This window comes from Rhipicephalus microplus, chromosome 1, assembly GCF_043290135.1.
Source record: "Rhipicephalus microplus isolate Deutch F79 chromosome 1, USDA_Rmic, whole genome shotgun sequence".
Taxonomy (NCBI): Eukaryota; Metazoa; Arthropoda; class Arachnida; order Ixodida; family Ixodidae; genus Rhipicephalus; species Rhipicephalus microplus.
Genome location: NC_134700.1, coordinates 101141820 through 101160546, shown reverse-complemented (window position 1 = coordinate 101160546; position 18727 = coordinate 101141820). Strand labels below are relative to the sequence as shown.

Below are 18727 nucleotides of genomic sequence, written 5' to 3'. Positions count from 1 at the left end.
CGGTTCTTTTCGAACGCATGAGCGGTATGAAACTTTCGATTAGAAAGCCCACATGTGCGCGCGACTCCCGTGTTTTAGGGTGGTGTCAGCCTTTGACCCACCACTTGCCGCGCCCCGCTAAAACACAATGTTGCCAATACCTGTTTCCATGGCAACAAGTGCCATGTTCGTGCTTGCGGCCAAGCGTTCCTGCGCCGCCGCTCTCCACCAGTACGGGTCTGCAATCTACGGTATGAGCTGCGTCTACCACATCGCTCTAGATCTAGCATCTGCTGTGACTCCATCCTCGCTAAGTGCTACTACAAGAGCCTTGAAGTGAGAATGCTCGGGTGCTACGTGCTGCAATGTACAGCCATCTGGAGAAGGGGTGTGAGTTTTTTTTCCGTTCCCGACTTGTCCGAACCGACGGAAACGCTAGATCGTGCAAGTTAAGCAAGACTGCTGGGAGCCGACTGCTTCTTCCCATATTTGTGAGGTGAGTACCCATTGTATTGACTCTCGCAAGTTGATTGAGTTTATCACCGCACTTTTCATAAAATGATTTGCTTTGTCGTGTGAAAACGCCGTGCCCGTAAACCCCCGACAGGCGCTCGCGTTTGCTTGTTCCTTTGGTCAGATGTGTGAGCAGTGCAGATGTAGAAGCCGACAAACCTGTTTCCTGTATACTTGTGTACAACTACAATGCAGCAGCGAAATTTTGCACGTCTTACCATGGGGTATCTGTTTTTCGCATGAAGGGCACATTTGCGATAATAACAGCTACACTCACCCAACTATGCCAGTAAAGTTTTTGGTTGAAATATATAGAATGCGATTAATTTACTCTTGGCGTCCATCCGTCGTATGTCTGCTTGTGTGTCAGCCTGTCTTTCTGTCTGCTTAACACTTCTGTTCAAAAGATTCCGGTTTGCTTACGACTCAGATATGCCCCGTGTGAAAGTGCAGTGCAGCGCCGCAATTTTTTTCTTTTGTGTATAAACGGCCACAAGGATGACCTTATGTAGTGATCAGTTTTATTTAGAGCTGTATATGGACTACGTTTGTGTATTTCGTACCCTGTATGACTTTTCGGGTTATTGCTTTGTTCAAGGCTTATCTCAAGGACACAACCTTCGAGCAAAGGGGGCAGGACGGTTTGAAGAAATTAAGGCCAGATGCCGTTTCGATGCTGTTTGCAATAAAATGTGACCTGGAAAAACTTGGTTTGTCCCTTGTTACTCCCTTTTGCTTTATTTATTTCTTGCCTAATATACAGGCTTGTGGGGGAAGGGGGAGGATCGGTGTACTATGATTGAGTGCCCTACTATTTTCGGGCAATGCTTACAGCTTGTACGGCTTTTAAGCAGTCCATTGTACAGATTCGTTCGCAGGAACTAAACTTCCTGCAGTAAATCATATAATGAACAAAAGCAAAACTTAGGGTATGAAAAACAGGCTAGCGGAGCTTTGCGGTTTACAGAGAACATTGCGAGCTACCCAGTTCTTTGATCTGCCTTCCCTGTTGTTATGGATACCATCATAACAACAGCCCGGTTTTGAGCCTTGTACTAAAACGCCTTTGAGGTGTCTGCAGTGCTAAGGTGAATTTGCTTCAGGAATGCCACGCAGACATTGAAGTCCGTTCACAGTGACATTGAGGTTCTCACCCTCGCAAATACAGGCTCCCTAAATATCCTCACTCCGAAAATGCGGTGGGTCTACCAGGTGGGAGAAATGAACTGTTTTAACAGTATTTTACAAACTCAAGTAACGAACATGTCTTTCCTGTTCGACCAAGCCGCGACTAACTTCAGAAAACCCTTCAGATTTCAGAACCTGCTATATATATATATACATATATGAGATCTAACAGACAATATTGCCAAGGAATGTTCACGTGCCACGTGACGCCACACAGGCTCATAAAAGGGTGTTTCGCACTCGACGCCACAGCTACAGATGGCGTTGACTAACACTCCGACGTTTAAATTCACATATTAACCCAATAAAGTGGCTGGAGGGATAGCCGCCGTGATATCTCAGTGGCTAGAGCATCGAATGCGTTATTCGAAGGTCATAGGTTCGATTCCTGCTCACGGCAAGTTAGTTTTTCACCCATTTTTCTTTCTTCTTATTTAGATTACATTGGTTCTAATAACTGCCCCTTTACATTCCATGGCATTATTGTCTGTTAGATCTTATAATATAGTGTTAAAACACGGAAAAACAAGCCTTTAGGTATACACTTCTATATATATATATATATATATATATATATATATATATATATATATATATATATATATATATACACATATATATATATATATATATTGTCATGACCAAGAAAGACGCTGGCGCTTCGGCGCGCGGGTAGCTAGGGCAAAGAAGAGAAGAACGAAGTCAGAATAAGAACAGCTGGCCAAGGATTGGGTGTTGTCTCTTGTTCTCTGTCTAGTACGTCACAATGGCGCAGTCGACGAAGAAGTCTTACGTCCCGGCTTCGTCATCCAGGACAGCCGCGATAAGCGCCGCTTGAGGACTGCGTCAAGGCCTCCTCAGCGGCTGCAGCACACGTTACCGGTACCATTTCACAAGGGACGCCGTCCACGCGTCCTTGGCTATGGATTCTGCCATCAGCGCAAGCCGACAAGTGAACCCTCTGCAGGAAGCCACCGGTGCGTGTCTTCGTGGTTCGTCGGCAGTGCGGGCTTCTCCATCAAGGAACGCCGTTCACGTTTCTTTGGCGATGGAGTCAACAACCCGACCGCCACTTCAGCTGCCCATCGGACCTTCAGTGGACGGTGTCCATGCCACCTCTGCAGTACCAGGGCATCACCGAATGAACACTATGCTACCACTTCGCGGCCATAATGCGCACGGGCTCCTGTCCTTTGGGAATGCTGTTCAAGCTTCCCACGGCCTGCATTCCCTGTCCGGTACTCTTCCAACATACGAGCCGCCAAGAAACGCTGTTCATGCTTCCATGGACGTGCGTGTCATCGCCGTGAGTACTACTAGAACCGCATACATCACGGACGCGAACCAAAGCGGTTCAGAAGCCTCGTGCGACAGTGCCGCGGAACTGCAGCGTACCATCGCGCTGCTCCGCGCCGAGACTAACAAACTGACAGCGTTGATCGCCGAGCGAGCTCCTACAATGTTGCCAGCATTGTGTGACATTAACGCAGTGTTGGATGTAGCTGCCTCATACGACCTAGAGACAAGCACACCGGAGCAACGCAGGGAGCTTCGGTCTTCTCTCATCGAGCTCTCACACCAGCTCGACTGCTTTGCGTCGGTGATCTCTGCGTTGCCACCTGCGACCTCACAATCACCAGCCGTCTGCAAACTACCGGAATTCCACTGGGTCCGAAACGACGCCGACAGCTGGGTCGCAACCGTCGATGCGATAGCAATGCGTGAGGCCTGAACGGAATCTCAGAAATGAACCGTGGCTGTAGACAGTCTTCGGGAAGGTGCAGCGGCGTGGCACCGGTATGAAGACTGGAAGCAGCAGTCATGGGCGGAGTGGAGCTGCAAGCTGATAGCTGCTTTTGGTCCTAATCTTTCCCACAACTCTCCACCACCACCCCGTCCAACCTGACCGGTACGGAGGATGGAGTTCAAGAAGGGTTCCATCTCGAGGCTCCAGCTGAGCACTCCAGTTCTCCACATGAGCTTCCAGACTCGTCGCTGGTACCGGTCCCAAATTCGTGTCAGCCATCAGCCACCCCGTCCAACCTGGCCGGTACCGAGGAGCAAGTTCCAGAGGCTTTCCACCTCGAGGCTGCAGCTGTGCGCTGCAGCTTACCACACGAGAAGTTAGACACTTCGTCGATACCCAAAGCAAGTTCACAGCGGCCAGAGGCCGCTACCGAAGTCAGACCTCTTGAAGGGCGTCGCTCCAACGAAACAGCCGCAGAAAATCATCTCGACTGTGCTGCATGCCCTTCACCGACGCAACCCCATTCGCACACCGAGCTGAAGTGGAGCAACACCTTGAAGGTTCCTCGGATCCCTCCAGCCGCGCGGCAGAAAGCTTCTCCGCCTGTCCTACGAATTACGTCAGACACAGGTGCGACACGCCACTGCTGCTCTCAGTACCCGCGCCGGTACGCGATGCCATCATGTCAGTGGAAGAGGCTGATACTAGTCCTCATACAGCTCAATTAGAGAAGCCAGCCCCAATATTACTTTTACTGAGGCAAGTGGAGACACCAGCATCGCCTATGCTTGAACCGCCTACGGTGATGGTGCCGGTAGAGCCCAAGGTAACCACTACTGGTGGCACTGACCAAGATCATGAGGAGAAAGTTGGCGCTCAAGATGCAGACAGCAGCCAATACGATGACAGCTTCACAAAATGTCCTGACGCAGATGCCAAGACCGGCCGTGAATTATGTTTTCTGCCACACATCACAGAAGTTGCGTACCCACTCTCGACACCAGCCAAGACACCTAGCACGTCCTTTGGGATACGCTTTCGGCAACCCTCGTCTGGCGTTTTACGTCAGCCGCTTATTTCGCAGCCCGTGCGAAGCGCGCTGTCAGGTGCATGTTTAGCTGCTTCCCACAGGGAGTCTCTGCATGGCCGAGACCGACCACAACGATGCAGCCAGTCTCGACCTTCCGATAGACTTGTGGAAAACTTTGGCACCCAGTTTCAGCGTGGCCAAGGCCGACCTCCGAGATGCAGTCATTATATCGACCGCCAGATCTACCTTTGGCAGATACCGGGACAAAATCGCGGCCGAGAGCGTCAACCGCAACGGGGCAGCCAGTGCCGGCCGCCCGAGTCCACAGCACTTTTTCAAGAGACATCATGGCGTGCAAAAGAGCGACCAGCTCGAGGCAGCCAGGGCCGTCCACCAGAGACGCTTCCCCCAGACCGTCGCTCCATCTTGCATTGTGGTCCGGGCTGACCACCACGATGCAGCCAAGCCCGCTCACCAGAAACTTTGCCGCCAGCTCCGCACGCGCACAGTCATGGCCGAGTGTCGTGACCAAGAAAGACGCTGGCGCTTCGGCGCGCGGGTAGCTAGAGCAAAGAAGAGAAGAACGAAGTCATAATAAGAACAGCTAGCCCAGGATCGGGTGTTGTCTCTTGTTCTCTGTCTAGTACGTCACAATTATATATATATATATATATATATATATATATATATAGTGGGAGTAATAATTCAATGGGCCAGTTAGTCTTCGTGAAGGTATGGGATATGGCACAACGGGAGCGTTGTCAACATGGATAAATATATTTATTTCCCAACAGTGTGTGTGTGTGTGTATATATATATATATATATATATATATATATATATATATATATATATATATATATATATATATATATATAAAGAAAACTACCCCCTTCTTGTTGAAGCTCACGCTGCCTTCAAGTAAATGAGCGACCGCTCAGAAACAACATGGCGGCCCGTCAAGGATCGCGGCCGTTTTCGCCTGTTCTAAGTAACCATGAAGCAACCATGATAGAAGTTGTCACCACCCTAAAACATGGAGACGCTCGCACATGTAGGCTCCCTACTTTTGATGACCGTGCCTGCCATTGCATCGATAGCACAGCCGTCGTTTAGGCCTCGTCACGAAATGGCAGATTGCGCACCACTGACTAGCAGACAAATCCCTTGACGTCCAATAGGGAATCGGGAACTGCCCCACGTGATAGAAACACATCACTGATGTGCGATCATTTTTTTTTCTTTATTTGCGATGATATAGTGTACTAGAAGTGTTGAGTGGCGTGACCGCGCCTGATACCTTCAGCATTGCCCGAAGTGGTGCAGCAGTCGGAGAGTACTGAAAAAGCCACGCATCGTACGCAGGAACAGCTATGCACTTCAGCTCCTCCGGCGCGCTTTTTTCATGCAGATTTCGTCGTACCTGCCTATCATTCAATCATTCATGTCTAAAACATGATGTCATAACCCTTGAAGTATGACATTCTTAACTATCTTTAACTCTTTCTTCATTGGTTAGGCATCTACGATATGCAGAATAACTGAGCCAGTTAATTGGAAGTTTGCTGTGCTGAGAAAGCTGTGAGATGAACAAAAATACCACGTCAAGCGCATACAGAACCAGGAGACCGTAAGTAGAGAGTTCAGAGAAAGGGATTCTGAACCCCCTACACCACGAAATGTTTTCGTAATTTAACTTTTCAGAAAATTTTGAATTATTTACACGTATTCACAGCGACCACCAATCGCCAAAGTTAGCCTTTTTTTTTTTGCACCCCCCCCCCCCCCCCAACACACACCTCTAAAAAAAATCCTGGGTAGCCCTGCGCCCATCTTTTACAGTTTGCGAAGCTGAATATAGCGTGTCTCTATAAATTTTACCTTTTCTACTATATGAGGTCTCAAAACTAGTTCAAGTCTAACGTAGTTGAACGAGGAATGTACCACGTAAAAATAGCGGATGTTCTAAGGGGCATTGCATGAATATTGTTAATGCGGTGGTGGTGACTTAAAGCGTGTACTTGTGCACACACACACACAGACACACATGTGAATGTGTGTTCACTGCGTACATATTCAAGTTAAATTTCTCAAAAGAAAATGCACCACTGCCTGCCTACACTTTTGACACTTAACACAAAACATCGTCATAAATTTGCTGGTTTGCAATGGCGTTATGCCAATAGAATTTATGAAAAGCAGCACAATTTAAGCGATTGATACAAAATGAGAAGTGCTTCCAGTGAATTTATGCAGACTATCAGACGGGCTCTACAGTGAAATCTCGGTATAACGAACTTCAGAGAACCACGGAAATGTGTTTGTTATCTTGAAAGGTCGTTATAATGAAAGTTGGAAAATTAACCCTAAATACTTATTTATCACCAACCAAACCGACTTACCTTTACAAAGGTGGGTCCTTAAACTCGTTTTTCTCGAGAAACAAACAAATGCACAAGTAAACACTCAAAAATGCACGTTAACTTTAAAGAAGTCTGTGCGTTTTTTGTTTTTTTTTACATCAGCACAAACTTTGCAGCGCGAAGGCCTCCAGCTCATCCATATTCTTGTGGTGCGGTTCGGTTCTTCGGTCACAACAGCCTGCTTTTTGCCTTCCAGTTGCCAAACAATATCTATTGTCTCACTTAGCGAAAACTGCTTCCGCTTCTTCGTCCCAAGCAGAGATGAACTCATTTGTACTATCACCGCATATTCACTTATCGCGTCCGCAAAGCGATCGCCGACTTGCTTTGCGGACGCGATAAGTAATCACCGAAAAGAGGTGAACACGACTGAAAAAACAAGGCCTCCAAAGAAAAATCCGAAGCGTCACGACTGTCATCACCTCTTTTGAAGAAAAAAAAGTGCTAAAAAAGTAAATTCCTCGCGTTTTGTTTTCTGCTCCCTCGCTGTCTTAGGTTTTTTGCACCCATGCTTCCTGCTCTGCAACTCCCACTCTGCCTCGCTGACCTTGGCCTCCCATGTTGTCCTCGCCTCTGCGCTTGCTTCTAAACCTGCAGCGTCGGCGTTTCACAAGAAAAAAGAGAAGAAAGTCGCGCTTTCGTTTTTTGTTTTGTTTTTTTTTTTCCTCCACACTGTGGCGCGTCTTCCGAGAAGCAACGCATACGTTCGCTTTGTCGTCTGCTTGCGTACCGCGCTGGTGGTCGTGACCCATTTCAGAACATAAGTTCGTAGTACTGAAGCATTCATATAAAGCAGAACTAAATTAATGCTCATTATTCCGAAATGTTTGGTATTCTGAAGTACGTAGCAGTAAAATAATTTTACATTGAAACTATTACCAGCCGGTGCGGGATTTTTCATAAGTTGGTTAATGCGGGGTTGGTTCTACCGAGATTTCACTGTATATACAACTACAACTTTTTAATATGTATAAGAGAACCCCTTTCACGTAGAGGTCATGACTGGACGGTACACGCGTTCCTTCAGCTGGGCTCCCAGGCTTGGCCTCCTGGTATTTTAACAGGGATCATAGCAACTAAGTAAAACAAAATTCAAGAAGTTTTAAGGACTTTTAAGGACCTAACAAATACTTTTCAAGGACCTAAAATAACACTCTAAGCCAGAGAAAATGGCAACACCACTTTTTCCAGGAAAAAAAAATTGTACTTTATTTTATTTGTATGGTTGGCACCATGAATACACTCAAGTTTTAAGGGAAGACTCGCCCATTGATGACACCGATTGATTGATTTGTAGGGTTTAACATCCCAAAACCACCATACGATTATGAGAGATGCCGTAGTGGAGGGCTCCGAAAATTTCGACCACCTGGGGTTCTTTAACGTCCATCCAAATCTGAGCACACGGGCCTACAACTTCCGCCTCCATCGGAAATGCAGCCACCGCAGCCGGGCTTCGATCCCGTGGCCTGCGGGTCAGCAGCCGAGTACCTTAACCACTAGAACACCGCGGTAGGGCCATTGATGACACGTCGAAGCTCTTCCTCCATGCGAAAACTTTGCCTGATGAGAGTTTAACGTGCCTGATGCGAGTTTAACGTACCCGGTGCGATCCACCTTCTCTATAAGCAGCAATGCCTGACTAATACGGCCGAAATTTGCACTTGCCCGGCATAGTTCCACCATAAGAAACGAGACTGCGGATATCCACGCACACCAAAAAAAAACTTGCACAGTCTCCACAAAAAAAAGCCAGGCTTAGCTCCGTTGCTGCTGTAACCACGCAAGCGCTACCACAACAACAGTGTACTAGAAGAGTACACTGTACTACAACTATACTACAATACTGCACTATGACTAGAGAAACAGATTGAATTGGATGGTTTGTTGGCTTGAGAGCACATAGCTGCCAGGCAAGCCAAAAAATCAACTAAATGATGGCTTAAGGAACTTCGATTGACGAAATTCAAGGGTTGTCATGGCATTGAAAATGCCATTTCAAAATTCAAGGTTTTCAAGAGCCGCCACCAACCCTGTTCAAGCACTTAGAGCTTGCATGAAAGAAGCAAAATAAGCGCAAAGCACGCGGTTAAAATAAGATAAGCCTTTCAGAAAGCATAATCATTATCGTCCACAAAACGGGCATGATAACACTGAGTCATCACTAATATAAATGTTGTGAAAACCTTACTCGCCTTTCTCACGAAACAATCAAGCGCATGTGGTTACTTATGAAGAACAGTGATGAGCATATCGTAGAGACTGCCGACAAAAGGATCGTACGATTCATTCGCTGTTTTGTAACTTCTCCTCTCTTTGTAGTTCGCCAGTAGCCACTTATGATGTAGAGCAGGCCAAAGCGCTGCTTGAGTGAGAAGCTAGGCGGATCCGTGAAAATTCCGATTGAACATTTTTTTTCTGGGTCCGCAGGCCCTTGAAACAATAAATGTCTCGACGAAACTTCGGCGTGCCTGCATATTCACTCATGTACGATGACGCGTAGCAGGTGTGCATACACTAATAAAGGCTCAGAAACGCAATGAACGTGCTAATAATGAGCAATCACATGCTTTCGCAGCCAACAGCGCGTGCGCTCCCAATGCGGACGCTCCTGAGATCTTCAGTACCATGAAACTACAGCGCCACCGCTACTGTCACCCGCCGGAGAATCAGCCCAGATGTGGCGCGGCCGCCTTGTTCATTCCGCTGCCCCCTTCTAGTAGACTGTAGCGACAGCTGAAATGCTGCTAGACGAAAAGCGTTCTTCCGCTAGTAACAGACAACAGAAGAATATGGCTTTCAAATGAAACCAAAGTGGCCGCGCTACTTAGCGTCTTTTTCAGACGCTGCGGCGTCGAATATGACCGTTATTGAGGCGTATTTGGAATTGCTAGCCCCGCATCGCACGAAAGAGGGAAAAGAAAGAGTGAGAGGAGGTCGCCAGCACCAGCGTCAGAATTGCTCGCACGCTATTGGTTCCTCTCTGTAGGGGACGTGCACGCCTGTAGGTGACGTTCTGGTGACGCACGCACGCGCCCGCGATGGAATGTGCGGAGTTTTTCCAGCTGTTCCATCGTGAGGAAGCACCCACAACCTGCCGCCACACTCTTTCTCTACCTTTCCCTTCTGCCTTTCTGCATCTCTCTTTCCCTCTTCCTGCAAGAGCTGAGCCGAACCGTGCTACCCGCAAGAGTTGTAGAAGAGTGACTTTTTTGTTTTGTTTTATCCAATCAACCACTATATCATACGCGCCACTGCTGGCATGGTCGACGCTCATGTGTGAATTAAAGTTCGAAATTACCATCTAACGTTCAATCACATGCATCGCACTTCTGCCACACACGATACTAGTTCCAACTGCCCTTGCCAAAACGCTATTCCGACTGTCATGGCAGACGCCCAGACGCTTACGTCTGAATTAGACGCTAAGACATCAAACGTGAAGCGCGTTTCGGTCAACGACGCAGCTCGGAATGACATGGAAGCCTCGCGCACATTTATGTGCGAAATAGACGCCAGTTCAGCCGGCCCATCTGACGTGAAGTGCCTCTTCGTCGACCTCTGCACGGACGGATGCGCACGAGTGGCTCGCCAGCTACAGTAAAGCAACTAATAGGACGATCCACGTCGTATTAGTTGCAATCCACGTCGTATTAGTTGCATTGCTGCTGTCTGTACTGAACGCGTCACGGAGGCACTTCACATTGACAGTCGGAACCTCTTCGCTCATTGAAACCATCACCGTGCTATCGCCATCTTATCGAAATTCACTCGCTGGCGCCCTCGCCGCATGGTAACGATCCATCCAAGACACCGAAGGGGTGAGGGTGCTTCAGCACGATGGAACAGCCGTAAACACTTCTCTGTGTTTCCGTGACGACAGTGACTGCCGGCGTGTCTTCGAGAGATCGGCAGCTGAGCGAAAATTCTCCCCATGTCCTTGCTTCAAATGACCACGAAGCAGGCAATCTTGGGGGAGTTAACAATGCCCTCAGCGAGGCTTCTGCGGCGTCTGAATAGGCAGCTAGAGCACCCAACTGAAGTCTTTTCTTCGCTACCGTATTGTGTAACCCAGACCCCTTACCTCGTTACCACGGATTATGGCGGGGGCTGCGCCGCTTAGCCGGAGAGGGTCTATGGCAGAGCGGGGAGCATGGCTGAAATGAGGTGCAGGTGTGCAAGTTTAGCCGGTGTCGCTGCGTCACCAGCACGCGCGTCACCAGCACGTCACCTCCAGAGGTGAACCAATGGCGCGCGAGCAATCCTGAGGCTGGCACAGGCGTCCTCCTCGCTCTCTTTCTTTTCCCTCTTTCGTGCGATGCGGGGCCAGCAATTCCAAATACGCGTTATTGAGGTGGTTTTTTGAGTGGACATGGTCACGAAACTGACTTTGAGACCGAATTACTTGACAAATACGCATTACATAGCAATAGCATTTTAGAAACACCTTCTTCAGATTCTATATATTATTTTTTAAACATACTTCAAAAAATCAATTTTTTGGAAACTTTTCGGCCTTCAAGCACCGTGTGTCCCCTTAAGTTAGAGCCTAGAGCACTGTTACCCCCGAATGCAGAGATGTTACTTGGCTCGCGACTTCAACTTAACTTGAGCAAGTCGGCGCGAAGCAAGCAGTGGACTTCAAAACGCCCAAGTCAGCCTTCGCGTTTCATAGATGCTCAGGCTGTCTTGCTTGGTCAAGTCAAGAACGAGCTTGAAAGCAGAAACACGCTGCTTGCCTGCTAACGAGGGTATTAATAAAGTTGTTCGCGTAAAGCATGCATTACACCAAAAAAAGACTATACGTTTTAAAATAACTATAAAAACGAAGGGCCACAAGCATATTTTTGCCATTTTGCGGCTAACGAGCGGCACATGGTGCCTGCCACCACAGCGATGCGCAGTGTTGCTTCTGTCAAGCGTTCGTTGCCCGCTGGTTTTAGTGGCCACCCAAATGCGGTGCGTTTCTCCACGGTTGCTTGTTTGGAGGCGAAACAAGCATCGCGTTGGGCTCTTTCGTCGTTTTTTTTTTTTCTCAATCGAACGCCATGGCATGTATTTGTGCTGACCTGGCTCACGAGGTGACACGATTTTCACATTATTTGCCTTTCTGTTCGCCTGTGTGCATGCCTGTAATGGGCTAGGTCGCAGTTATTATGAAAAAAAAAACAAGTTCTGGGAACAAATGTGATTTGTATCCTTTTGTTTAGCTTGGTAAACAAGAGAAAAAGCGGGGGGTCAGGACATTGACCTCAGCAGAATTCTGTCTCGCGGGGTGCAGCAATGTATCGCTGCAAGATGGTGACGCGGATAAAAAAACCCGTGATAGGGGCACCTCTTTTTTTATGTGCGTGTAATTTTACGTAGCGTTGTGCTACAAGCGATGCCTTTCTGAGCGAGAAACAACGCCCTAGACGGGACGAAAGGATAGACGAGGCACACGGACACAGCAACGAGTCAATTTTTTTTTTTTCACCGAAAGAGACGGAAATGTCGTCGTGTTATAGAAAAACAGAAATAGCCTTTGCAGTTACGGAACACTTCGGCGTTGTCGGCACCGGGGCTATTAATACGCACGTGTGTGTAGTCGACACAACCTGTAACGCAAGGGAACTCAGCCACTTCATAACAGTCCGCCGGCTGCACCAAGGGAGTGCTGCGGAAAGCGCACCAGCATCGCGTACAGGTGCTTTGCGATGAGTAGCGTAACTTTTCCGACTGCACGGCACACTGTCAACTACGGAATGCGGACGAAATTTCCGGTGACTGGTTGGAATGTGCCAGCGCTGTAAAACCTGAGAGCCATCAGTAGCTGTAACACTGGATGCACGGGCTGTCTTCGGTTGTCCCCATTTTCACGGAGCGGCAACATAACGAGCAGCTGGCCCACGGCGTTCTTCATGAATCTGTACCTAGCGCGGAATCGTTGCTCGTCGTAGAACTCCATCGGATTTCCTTGGTCACGTAAAGCGGTTCCAAGAATCTTAAGCAGGCACTGCGCCTCAAAAAATGCTACGCTTATGGCGAGGCAAGCAAACTCAAAAGCGGTCACCTTTCACGCGACGTCCATTCGAGAGGTGGCCATGCTGGAATAACGCGTGAAGTCGCTTTCAAGCTAGCCCCGCAGCTGACTTGAAACTTATCCTGACTTCGACCGAGCCAAGTCGCCTTCAAGTCATCCGCAAGTTCGAGAACGATTTATGGCGACCGGCAAGACTGTCTTGAGTCAAGAACGAGTCAAGTACGAGTCAAGTAACATCTTTGCATTCGGGGGTTACTTACCGTATTTACTCGATTCTACCGCGCCCTCGATTGTAACGCGCACCCGATTTCCACCGCGAAAAAAAAAAAAAAAAAAAAACTTAAGACATCGATTGCAACGCGCACCCATTTTTTCTCGCTGGCCCGCATGATCACACCACTCGAAAAAACGACTCCTTTCGGAAGCGTCTTCCAGTTAAATATGAGGTACGGGCGAAGCTTGTGCCCATCTGACGTGTAACAGAGCATTGCCGTCACTGTAGTTTTACCGTGGACCGATGTCAGCACGCGAACTTGCTTCGCCCCCTTCTTCTCGACGGTTGTGGTGCCAGGCATGTCGAAGTAAAGAGGCGTCTGATCGGCATTCCCGATTTGCCCAAGCAGGTAGTCGTTGTTGGGCCGCAAGTATAGGACGAACCTCTGAAAACTGTGAAGCTTTTCATCGTACTCCTCCGCAAAACTTTTCGCATATGCATGTTCCCCTTCGGAGGGAAAAGCCTTTCCTCTTCATAAAGTTAGTTAGCCAGCACCTGCTCGCTTTAAACTGGCTCCGCATAAGCCCTTTTTTTAAGGCTAACTGCATAGCCTGCACTTGGAGCAGTTCTGTCGTCAGGGGTCGCTGTGCCGCTCACTGCTCAATCACATACTCGCCGAGCAGCTCTTCAGTTTGCGGAAACCGACCCTGCAGTGGTCCACTGAAGCCTTTGCGTAAAGCTTTGCTGTCGAAAATCTTCTGCTTTTGTTTCCGCCGGTCCCGCACGCACGTTTCGTGAACTCCGAACGACCGCGATGCGGCCCGATTTCCGTCCGTTTCTGCACACGCGATGACTTTTCTTTTAAAAGCGGCATCGTGGTGCACTCGAGTTTTTGGAGTCGGCCATTCCACGCCGTCGATGCTAATGCACTACTAGATGACGAACTCCTCAGCACACGTACGAAGTGCCGCACATGAGAAACACATAGGCAGAAATGGACGACGCGCCATGCCGACGCACGTAGGGGGCGGCCATTTTAGATTTGCCGATGGCAATAGATTGGCCGAAATTTTTTGTTCGTGCTCGATTCTAACGCGCATGCGATTTATGAACTCGCTTAACCGGAAAAAAGGTGCGCGTTAGATTCGAGTAATTACGGTACTACATACAAAGAACCTCGTCTCCCCGATCGACCATTGGGTGGTTACGGCCCAGACAAAAGTTACATCATACGGAGTTTTACTGATTCATCAGTCAAGCAATTGCAACCTATACAAAGAAGCTCGTCTCACTGATCGACCATCGTGTGGTTACGGCTCAGACAAATGTTAGATGATACGGAGTCTTTCTGAATTAGTAGTCAAGCAATAGCAACCTATACAAAGAACCTCGTCTCACTAATCTACCACCTGGAGGTTACGGCCCAGACAAAAGTTACATCGTACGGAGTCTTACTGATTTATGAGTCAAGCAATTGCAACCTATATAAAGATCCTCGTCTCACTGTCGACCGCCGGGTGCCTACGGCCCAGACAAAAGTTATATCGTACAGAGTCTTACTGATTCATCAGTCAAGCAATTGAAACCTATACAAAGTAGCTCGTCTGACTGTACAACCATCGGGTGGTTGTGTCTCAGACAAAAGTTAGATCATACGGAGTCTTACTGATTTAGCAGTCAAGAAATTGCAACCTATACAAAGAACCTCGTCTCACCAATCTACCACCCAGAGGTTACGGCCCAGACAAAAGTTACAACGTACGGAGTCTTACTGATTTATTAGTCAAGCAATTGCAACCTATACAAAGAACCTCGTCTCACTGATCGACCACCGGGTGGTTACGGCCTAGACAAAAGTTACATCGTACACAGTCTTACTGATATATCAGTCAAGCAATTGCAACCTATACAAAAAAACCTCGTCTCACTAATCGACCACCGGGCGGTTACGGCCCAGACAAAAGTCACATCGTACGGAGTCTTACTTATTTATCAGTCAAGCAATTGCAACCTATACAAAGAACCTCGTCTTACTAATCGACCACCGGGTGGTTTTTGGCCCAGACAAAAGTCACATCATACAGAGTCTTACTGATTTATCAGTCAAGCAATTGCAGCCTAGACTGAGAGAAAGCGAATTCAATCTATTCTTCATTCCGTTGCAGTAAGCAAAAAAAAAGAGGTGGCCACTGCCGTCCGCATCAAGATTTTGTTAGCTAATCTGTTTACGGCCAATTTAAGCTTTACATTTAGGGCTGACGTGATCTCAATACCTGTGTTTTCAGCAGGCTTTGGCACTCTTTCCTATCATGGCTCTCTCCAAAGTTTACACATTCTGTGCAACGTGCCCGCAGGCACACTCCCGCCGAACACAAAAAGTGACAGCGGATTAGCATGTCATGCCCGAGATATATCGGTGTTGTAGCCTTCGCGCCTTTACGCTGTCTTCTTGCACTCAGCGAGACGAAACTGCAGTGCCGGTCGTTAAAAATAATGGCAAACTGGCCGCCACTGTCCTTTTGGGCGGTCCTGGAAGCAAGAAGTCATCACCTGTCATCGCTCCCCCGGCATTCGGACTGCGCATCGCTGCGCCGCGACTTTCAACCCGAGCTTGCCTCTAGGAAGAAGTAGCAAGGTCATGTAACTGGAGCCACGGAAAGCTGCCACCTGGCCGAGCTCAGAACGAGCCGTTTGAGGGAAGCCGTTCGCACTCCAGAGATAAGCCCGCAGTCAAAAGATTGTGCGGAGAAAGAGCCGAAAAAGCAAGTGTATAACGTATAGCGCCACCTGTCTATTCTGCACGATTGACATACGAACCGCAGATTGCAACAAGAGCCTCAACTATCACTCCCTTTTTTTATTTCTCGGGGCTTTTAGATATTGCCAGATACCTCATCTTTCGGTTGGCCTGGTGGCTTGTTTCTTACTGTATAAACGCAGAATGTTATGCTGAAATTTTATTTCACAATCACAAATATATCAAATGTCACAAATATCAAACTTATTGACATGTTCGCAGGAAAGACGACAACCACACGGTGTAACTGCTATGCAACACCATTGCGTAGCAGTTACAAATAAAGCAAGCATGCAGAGCTGAGAGGGATGCAAGCTCACGCTCGCCTTCACTGGCAGTAGCGAATACAGCAGCACGGCCACAGCAACACCAAGGGAGTGTGGCGGGAGGTATAAACAGCTGCAATGCAAAAGCCATAACAAGGAATGCCCCCAAGCCTCTCCAGTCTGGCCATAGGCATTTTAAATTTCGTTGCAGCACGGCAAATGAGACGGACACACGGAAAAAACACGCAGTGCAGGCACTAACCTCGGGTGAGTCGGAAGCCTGACCGGACAACTGTCTGGCGGATGAGTAGAGGCGTGATGCTGGTCACTTTCCACCGTAGCTGCTTGCGGATGCACGCAGGCAGGGGAAGCACTGCACATAATGGATAGAGGAAATCAATGTAGAGTCGCTGTGCGCAACACAAAGAGGCCACATGATCAAGCACGCTGTCAAAGAAACATAAATGAGCTACAAAACCATGTAGATTGTTAACAGCCAGATCTCAATACAGTCGAGCCCACATATAATGGCCCCACTTAAAACTAACTTTCACTTAAAACGAACAATATCCGCATGACCGTGAAAATATACATTGGTTATATGGCACAAAATCGCACTTACAACGAACGTCTCCAAGCGCCACCGATCGGTTACAGCGAACGGGGTCAGCGCTCTGCAGACTTCCCGGAAAACCACTTTCGACCACCGATCAAGCATCAGCGAGGTGCCCACACATTCTTATTGATAAACGCCAACCCTGCCTTCACGCCCCCTTAGTTGCCGCTCTCCCCGACCGCTTTTTGTTAAGCACCGCTCCGTTCTTTGTCCCCCCCCACTACTCTGAGCACCTTGCATCACCAGACGAGGCCAGTGTTTTCACACTGCCACCTATCTTTCGAAGGCCGGTCCGCCATCTCCTCTGTTTTTGATGGCTGGTACTGTCGTTGGCGTCGCCGACCTGCAGTGACCAGACCATTTGCCAACATCGTCGGCCACCGACTCTATCCGATCGTCTGAGTCTAGTCCACGCGCGTACGCTACCCCACCAATTCTAATAATTCGCGATTAGTTTCATGTTTAGCACCTGTTCTCGCTCACTATGCACTCGGCTCAGCATGCCCTCCGCACGCTTGCAGAAGCAGGAAAACGGCTGTTTATTTGCGCGGAACGAATCGCGAAATATCGAAGTTGGTAAGGCCACGCAAACCAGCCGGCGCAACAAACGACTTTTTACCACGGCCGCCGATTCTTTGAACACCGCCGTGCACGGTGATCCAGGTGGCTGTGCTTTGACCTCTGCGCGCGCAGACACCCTTTCGAGTTCAAGTACGCGCAAGTGGCGCGTATCGCAGACCTTTCAAGCAAGCTAACCGAAAAACCTTCTTCCTGCATGTTTTGGTTTTCAAGGTCGCCATCTTGCCATATCCTCGCCTCTTTTTCCTTTATCGCAACTCCTTGCCCTTCTCTCGCAAATCGGCTCTCCTCTCTTGATTACAACCCCTTCGCCCATCTCCACCACTCCGCGACGCCAGCCACGCTGGCTTTAATTCAAAACTTTCGTTTTCCAACTAGAAATGGGCCCAGAGCTGTTCCACGTGTTCTGGCATGTGTGTCGCGTGTGCGCGTCTTGCTCGCTTTTGGTGTTCGTTGTTTGGTCAAGATGGCAGACGGGAGGACTTGCACGCTTTTTCCTGCCACTCAACAAATCGAAAGTGTGAAAGTGTGACCTGGCTCGGGCGTAATCCACGCATTAGGTGCCGCATTGCGGAGCGCTTGTTCATAGCTGTTGACCACCTGGCAGCCAACTTGCCACTTCGGGCGTTCCCGGTATTGAGCTGTGGAGATGCTGAATATTTCGTGAGCAGCAGTGACGGCTACATGCACGGAAAACTGTTTTCGCGAGGCCGACTTCGTCGACGCCGGGCCCGGTGCCGAGCCTGAAGCTTCCGAGCAGAACCACTGCGGCGGCAATTTGTGGCAACACGCCATCAACTCCGACATGAGAGAGCGCATGGGACATCTGTTGCGATGGTTTCATTATGGTCGATGATGATGTCGACAACGCAGAACTGGGTGCGGATTAAGGCATTGTGAATAAAGTACAGTCGCCGATCGATAAATTGGACACCGATAATTTGGACATGCTCGATAATTCAGACAGTCGCGCGGCACCGCCGATGGTCCAGTAGAAGTAATGTGTAAAGACGACCGATATTTCAGACAGCTGCCAGATCTACATTCGATAATTCGAACCCTGCCCTACTGTCGCGCACGCCGATTGATTGATTGATATGTGGGGTTTAAGATCCCAAAACCACTATATGATTATGAGAGAAGCCGTAGTGGAGGGCTCCGGAAATTTAGACCACCTGGGGTTCTTTAACGTGCACCCAAATCTGAGCAGCTGGGCCTACAACATTTCTGCCTCCATCGGAAATGCAGCCGGGATTCGAACCCGCGCCCTGCGGGTCAGCCGCCGAGTACCTTAGTCACTAGACCACCGCGGCGGGGCGGTCGCGCACGCCAAATTGGCAGCCATTATCTTCT

At 48.7% G+C, this 18727-nt stretch overlaps 1 protein-coding gene across 4 annotated transcripts in view; it reads right to left on the bottom strand.

Moving 5' to 3' along the window:
* The window catches only part of LOC119178459 (tubulin monoglutamylase TTLL4), a 116700-nt gene that overhangs the window by 86784 nt on the left and 11189 nt on the right, over window positions 1-18727 (bottom strand). For all 4 annotated transcript variants that reach the window (XR_005110709.2, XM_037429665.2, XM_037429666.2 and 1 more), the window contains exon 5: window positions 16442-16552. Coding sequence is in view for 3 of the 4 variants with exons in the window: in XM_037429665.2 (XP_037285562.2) it covers window positions 16442-16552 (111 nt within the window). In the remaining variant the exon portion in view is untranslated. The remainder of the gene's footprint in view (window positions 1-16441; window positions 16553-18727) is intronic.